This window comes from Labrus bergylta, chromosome 19, assembly GCF_963930695.1.
Source record: "Labrus bergylta chromosome 19, fLabBer1.1, whole genome shotgun sequence".
NCBI classification, from domain to species: domain Eukaryota; kingdom Metazoa; phylum Chordata; class Actinopteri; order Labriformes; family Labridae; genus Labrus; species Labrus bergylta.
Window position 1 is genome coordinate 426,224 of NC_089213.1, and position 7,031 is coordinate 433,254.

Below are 7,031 nucleotides of genomic sequence, written 5' to 3' on the forward strand. Positions count from 1 at the left end.
ATTAATCAGTCGTCTTTAAATCGTCTACAAAAGGTCGGAGAAATGCACGGATTGAAAACAAGCTGGTGAGGATGGAAACAATCAAAACAGCAAACATGACAGGAACCTCAAACATGTTCACACAACCACACAGGGTTAGAAACAAACACACACCTGAATCCTGATTCTCTGCACCTGTTCACCTGTCACTCCCCTTTCTAGCTGCGTGTGGCTGATTACCCATGATGCCCAGGTGCAAAGGTGACGTAGCAGCAGCAGCAGCAATAATAACCAAACTCAGCACACACACTATAGCACACATCAAACTGGCTCCAACAAATGTTTTTATATCATCACAATGTAGATGTTACTGAACTGAGCGGCTAATTTAAATATCTTTGTTCAGACGTTTCAGAACATGTGAATAATCCGTCTATAAGATCAACAAAGTAAAGATCATGAAGTTTATTGGAATCAAACTAAATGTTCCCACAATGGTAGCTACAGCTGTGTAAGTGTTTCCATGAATGTTGAAGTGAAGAAACACACAGACATTTGGAGTGTGAGGGACTTTATTGAACAGATCATTTACAGTACAAAGGTATGAAACAGCAGCTCAACACCACTAGTTAACTTAACCCAACACAGGAAGTGATTCTGAGAATTCATCTTCCACTTCCATTCACAAAACTCAGAGAGAAAACATCCCTCGTTCCTGAACACGAGCAGGAATTATATACAAGATTTCAACTGGATAGCTGAGACACCTCCCACAAACAGTTTAGAATCTCTAAAATAAAACAATAATTAGAGCTGTCAGCATTAACGAGTTCATCACGATTAATCTCATCTTATTTTGTCCCTTCAGGCTCTCCGTAGATAGTGGTCCTCAGTGTCTCCCTGTAGTCTCAGTGATGTAAAAGAAGAACACTGCTGCATCTTTGAATGTCTCATTTCACTTTAACAAACTCTCAGACAGTAATATCCACCTGATGACATCACACATTGACCTGATGACATCACACTGACTTTTGTTACTGTTCCTTTGAGCTGTTTGACCTCACTTTGGGATCCATAACCACTTCCTGTCCTAACCTTCCATCTACAGGAAGCTCCTTACTCTATTTCAAAATAAAAGCAGGGCTAAATTCAAACAGCAGGTAAAGTACTCTCAGCTTAAGACAGTACAAATGTTTCAAAATAAAAGCCCAACAATTTATTTCAAACGTGAAAGTCAAAAACGTGATTAACTTTTTAAATTTAGAAATTAATCGTGATTAAAAATTGTCATCTCTAATAAGAATGTTTCAAAATAAATCAAGAGGAATATTATTATTAAAAAAAACATTCTTATCCGTTAAAAAAAACTCACAAGAATTATTATTTGCTTTGTTAGTAATAAAACAAAATGTACAAGCAGACTATTTACACAACTGGAAGATGAATCTTGAACTGATGATTTTATTTCACGTGTGTGATCATAGGGAGGCATTTTAAAGACGTGGAAGGAACCAGATTGAATTATTATCCGTGTTTGGTACAAATTTAAGACAGTTCACCACTGAGATGAAACTCCACTCGTCTGTTTTTATTCTGGCTCATCTTGCAGAGAGTTACGGTGACTGCAGTGTGAGAGAGGTGGACTCCAGTAACACACACAGACGACCTTCACTCTGATTGTTCCTGAGCAAAATGTTTCAATAAACCTGCAGAGATGAAGATGGTCAAACCGCACAATCATTTAACACATCAGTGTTTGGAGAGATCAGCTCTACAAAGCTACATATTTACACTGATTTCAACCCCACACAAGTTTAACAAAGAAGCTTCTTTAACATGGCGTTTAAAGCGGCGTTTTTAACAGTGAGAATGGTCCACGTCCTGTAGAGAGAAACTCACAGGGTGCAGGGTGGTGTGTTCATCATTTAGGCTCTGGATTCAGTTCCTCAGCAAGCTCAAAGCAGTTTTCAGGAGACGTTTCACATGAGGCTGAAATACAAAAACAAAGACGGGTCGTTTTAGTTCTCACGTAGGTCAGAAAGCCAGAATATCATTTCTTCCCCTCTTCTAGTAACTTAACTCCAGGATTTAAACCTTCAACTGACACATGTATCTCAACTTGAGCACACAACTCATCAACACAAACTTTACTCAAAGGAAAAATGGGTCCCTGGAACTCTGGAGCTAAAAAGCTACCAGGAGAGTTACAGTGTCACTGTTGAAGCCCCCCACCATAACTTCTCAGAGCATTTTATCTTCAAACATTGTTCCTCTGAGGACAGTTTGTGTATAGAGTTATGAACATATACCACAGAATCTGTACATTTCTTCAACTTCCACATTTCTCTACCAAATCTACAAAGTGCACCTTTAATAAAAGCTGAGACTCAATGAATAACATTTTAAAAAAAAAAAAAAGTAAAAAAAAAAAATTAAAACACCAAAATGAACAAAGTTTGTGTCTCTTACATTTTCTGCCTCTGTATTTCTTGTATCCAATGATAGCGAGGCCGAGAAGAACGAGTGCAGCGATGATGGCGATGATGGGGTTGACGGGGTTCATGGGATTCACTGTTGAGCACAAATCAACAAACCACAGTTACAACCTGTGCAGATGAAGCAGGTTAGAGGAGGAGAACATGTGCCAAGCAGACAATCATCATCCTGTAAATAAACACTGTTTGTCCTGCTGCTCTTCATTTGAATCTCCACTTGTCTGTAAATAAATCCTGTATCTATGTTTGATTCATCTTCCAGTCGTGTTGTCGTCCTTTATCTGAATGCCGATTTCTTTAAATGTTGATGTTTCGCTCTGAGAGATTTTGACAAACGGATTCAAACTCATTTTGACAGAACGAGGAAAAGAAAACTCACTGTGAATGATTTACTGACAGATATATTTATACATCCAGTAATTCATCAACTTGATCTTCTCTTCAACTAAAGGAAGAATGTGTGACTTTTTCATCCAGTAGATGTCAAACCAAAACAAACTTCTGTTTGGCCACTCCACCTCTCTCTCACCGTAGTTGGTCTTGATCTCTCGTTTGTCCAGTTTGGTGACGATGTCCTCCTTCACACCAGAGATCTGAAACACACAGTCGTACTTCCCCCAGTCATCAGAGGGCAGTTGAAGGTCAGCGCTGATCTGGAAGGAGCCGTCGTGGTTGGGGAGGATCTCTCCATTTGTCCACGTCCTCGTGAAGCACCTCTCCATCTTTCCTCCAGAACATCATGGCTCTGTTGGGGTAGAAACCTGTAGCGTGGCAGGTGACCCGAGAGGAGGGAGTCTTCTGGAGGAGAGACACTGTGGGGAGGTCTGGAGGACAAACAGGAAGACAGATTAGAGTTTCTTTATCAGGATTTACTCTTAAATACTGTTACAACTTATGTTTGATGTCACTTTTTAAATGTACTGGGAAAAAAAAGGGACTTTAAAATCCAGTGAGTCAACAATGAAAATCAACCTTATTAAAGTATAATTCAAAGAAGAGAGGGTCAGAGGGGAAGAAACAGAAGGAGAGAGGTGAAGGGGGTTCAGATGAAGAAGAAGAGAGGATCCCAGACGTCCCAAAAAGTCTCAGAGACACAAAGCAGGGTGGGTGGAGGGGGTATCAGGCGGACGGCCTGGAGGCAGGGCACATAGCCCAGAAAGTTCAAGAGGAAGGCCATAAGGCCACGACAGTTCAGGTGGGCGGCCGACTGAACACGGAGAGCAGATCAGGAGAGCCACCTGGAGGCCGACCAGATGACAGGGGACCAGTGAGAGGCCGAGCCTCCCACAAAGACACAGTAGTGGGCGGAGTTAGCAGAACCGCCGATGAGGGCGCAGGAGTGGGCAGGACCTCTGACGAGGGCGCAGAAGTCAGCAGGACCTCCGACGAGGCGGCAGGAGTCAGCAGGGCCTCCGACGAGGGTGCAGGAGTCAGCAGGGCCTCCGACGAGGGCGCAGGAGTCAGCAGGGCCTCCGACGAGGGCGCAGGAGTGGGCAGGACCTCCAATGAGGAAACAGGAGTTCGCAGGGCCTCCCACAGAGACACGGGAGTGGGCAGGACCTCCCACAGAGACACAGGAATCATGGGAGTGGGCAAGGCCTCCCACAGAGACAGGGGAGTGTGCAGAACCTCCCACGTAGAAACGGGAGTCAGACGGCGCTCTGCGGGAACAGGAACAGGGGGCAGACGGCACTCCGCCGGAACTGGTGGCAGACGGTGCTCTGCGGGAACAGGTATAGGGACAGGAACACTGGGAAACTGAGGCCTGAGTTGAGGCCTGGGTTGATGCCTGGGCTGAGGCATGATCTGAGGCTTTGGCTCAGTGGAGTTGCCCGGCTCCAAGGCAAGGTTCAGAAGAAAAGCCACCCGAGAGTTTAAAGAGATAGACGCCGGACATCTTGTGCCCCTTTGACTCTTCTTCCTCCCGCCACGGGAACCAGGAAAAATTGCGAGCCGTGTCCCCTCCCAAGGAGAAGGCTCGTAATTACAATTAAACAAATCTGCTGGGTCCATTGCTGGTCAGTTGATTCTGTCATGGATCGAGAAAACCAAGAGGAGGACCCAGATGCAAAATTAACAAACAATATTTAATTAAACGAAAAGGCAAACAAAAACTCAATTCAGAAATCTAATCCAGAGAAAACAAGGAGCCACGAGTAAACTGACATACTACAATCGGCACCGACAAACGACATACAATAATGAACTGACACAGAAGGGAAGAAACACAGAGACTAAATAGACATGGGGTAATCAGACACAGGTGAGACTAACCACACAGGTGAAGACAATCAGGGCAATCAATGCAGGGAGAAACACAAGACCAGAAACACTGAGGACAATACAAAATAAATCATGAAACACTAAAGACACACAGAACTCAAGAGTCTAACAAAACACACTAGAACACAGAGATACATAAGGATATGTAGGAGGATAATAAATGACAAAATAGAACAGAAAACACTGAAGACAAAACTAGGACACCATGAACACTGGGAAACATTAACACACAAGTGCCGCTGCAGATTACAAAGGGTGTTATTACAGTGACAGGGACTTATCAGTGAGTGACCTGCTGATGTTTAAGCAGCACAAGTGCTGATATGTCTGTGCGCATATTCCACCGATTAAACAAGTAAAGCAGACTTCATTAACCGGACGGGAAACCAAAGATAGAAGGCAACTACAGTTTAACATTCAGTGAAGATGGACGCTCATCCAGCCACACAGACAAACATACAATACAATAAAACCACACATTATCAACCCACAAAACCACACATTATCAACCCACAAAACCACACATTATCAACCCATAAAACCACACATTATCAACCCATAAAACCACACATTATCAACCCATAAAACCACACATTATCAACCCACAAAACCACACATTATCAACCCACAAAACCACACATTATCAACCCATAAAACCACACATTATCAACCCATAAAACCACACATTATCAACCCACAAAACCACACATTATCAACCCACAAAACCACACATTATCAACCCATAAAACCACACATTATCAACCCATAAAACCATACATTATCAACCCACAAAACCACACATTATCAACCCATAAAACCACACATTGTCAACCCATAAAACCACACATTATCAACCCATAAAACCACACATTATCAACCCATAAAACCATACATTATCAACCTATAAAACCACACATTATCAACCCATAAAACCACACATTATCAACCCATAAAACCACACATTATCAACCTATAAAACCACACATTATCAACCCATTAAACCACACATTATCAACCCATGCACGACAACAAACTTTGTCAACAGTGTGACAGCAATGGCCTGCCGTTCATACAGTACGATAACCAGCAGACACGGCGGTCTCCAACCCATGCACCCACAAACAAAAGACCAGCATCTAATCTCAAATAATGATGAAACAACTTACCAATGAAGTTTTCATCATAGACTGTAAATATTACAGTTTTACAGGTTTTCATCAGCACTGTTGCTTTCCTGCAGCTAGCTGGGTGCTCCTCCTAACATGTTTTTTTTGCTTGGTTAGTAGCGTTTACGTTAGTGGAGCTAGCAACGGGAGGAGACTTGCCAGGTTGAGTTGTCAATGAGAAAACATTTTTTATTTAGTTTTTTACACTTTTAATGTTACGAAAAACTGCGAGGGAAACAGAAATAAAGCAGACAGACGACTAGGTTTTTAAAACTCCAGACAGCAGCGGGGGCCCAGCAAAGAGGGTGCTAAGAGGTGGAATCAATGACATTACAAACAGGCCACAGGACCCCCGCTGGTGCTGTTTGCTGCCGAAGTTGAGAACCCCCTTGGCAGTGGAGGGGGGCCCCTCTCTGCTCTACAAAATACATTGTGTGTCTTGAGTGCGACAAAAGAAAAGAGAGACTCAGACCTAGTCAAACTAACTTTATTAGAAAATTCAACTAAATAACAAAAATGCATGTTAAATTTGGCTCAAAGTGGGCCCCTTGAAACAACAGTGGGCCCGGGGCAGCCGCACCTTCTGCCCCCACACTCGCTCCGCTACTGGGACTTCCTGTTGGGTTTTTTGAAACGCTGCAAGAGGATTTTTAGTCCGTCCCAAGAAGCTTAAAGAGCCCATATTATGCCGTTTTTGGGGTTTGTATATTTAATCTATGTACCTACCTTTGTACGTTCACAATAGCTAAAGTCTGAAAAAAGTGTCTGTTTTCATATACTGCTCCTCCTTCCTCCCTCTGCGCTCTGAGTCCATCAGCTACGGTCTGCTGAGCCCACACTGTTAGACCCCACGTGGGCCAAGTCTGCTCTGATTGGTCTGCTGATCCGCTCTATCGTTATTGGTCAGTTGCTCAGCACGGTTCTCGGAACTGTCCCGCCTCTTTTACCATATTGGGAATGCAGCCACTGGCTCCGTCCAAGGGGAGCATAAACATTAGCATCTTAGCACTACTGTGCTACCGCACGCTACGGCATATCGTGGGCGTGCTACAGAAGTTAACGGGCGTGCAACATGAGCTGCTGGGCTTGCCACAACAAGCCAATGGGC

The 7,031-nt window shown here is 43.5% G+C and overlaps 1 protein-coding gene across 1 annotated transcript in view; it reads right to left on the reverse strand.

The window, feature by feature from the left end:
- Window positions 1-533: 533 nt before the first annotated feature.
- The window catches only part of LOC110003781 (major histocompatibility complex class I-related gene protein-like), an 11,687-nt gene continuing 5,189 nt past the window's right edge, over window positions 534-7,031 (reverse strand). Inside the window, 4 exon segments of the mRNA XM_020659340.3 lie at window positions 534-1,968; window positions 2,449-2,550; window positions 3,004-3,166; window positions 3,168-3,298. Of these exon segments, the coding sequence (XP_020514996.2) occupies window positions 1,901-1,968; window positions 2,449-2,550; window positions 3,004-3,166; window positions 3,168-3,298 (464 nt within the window). The 3' untranslated portion in view covers window positions 534-1,900.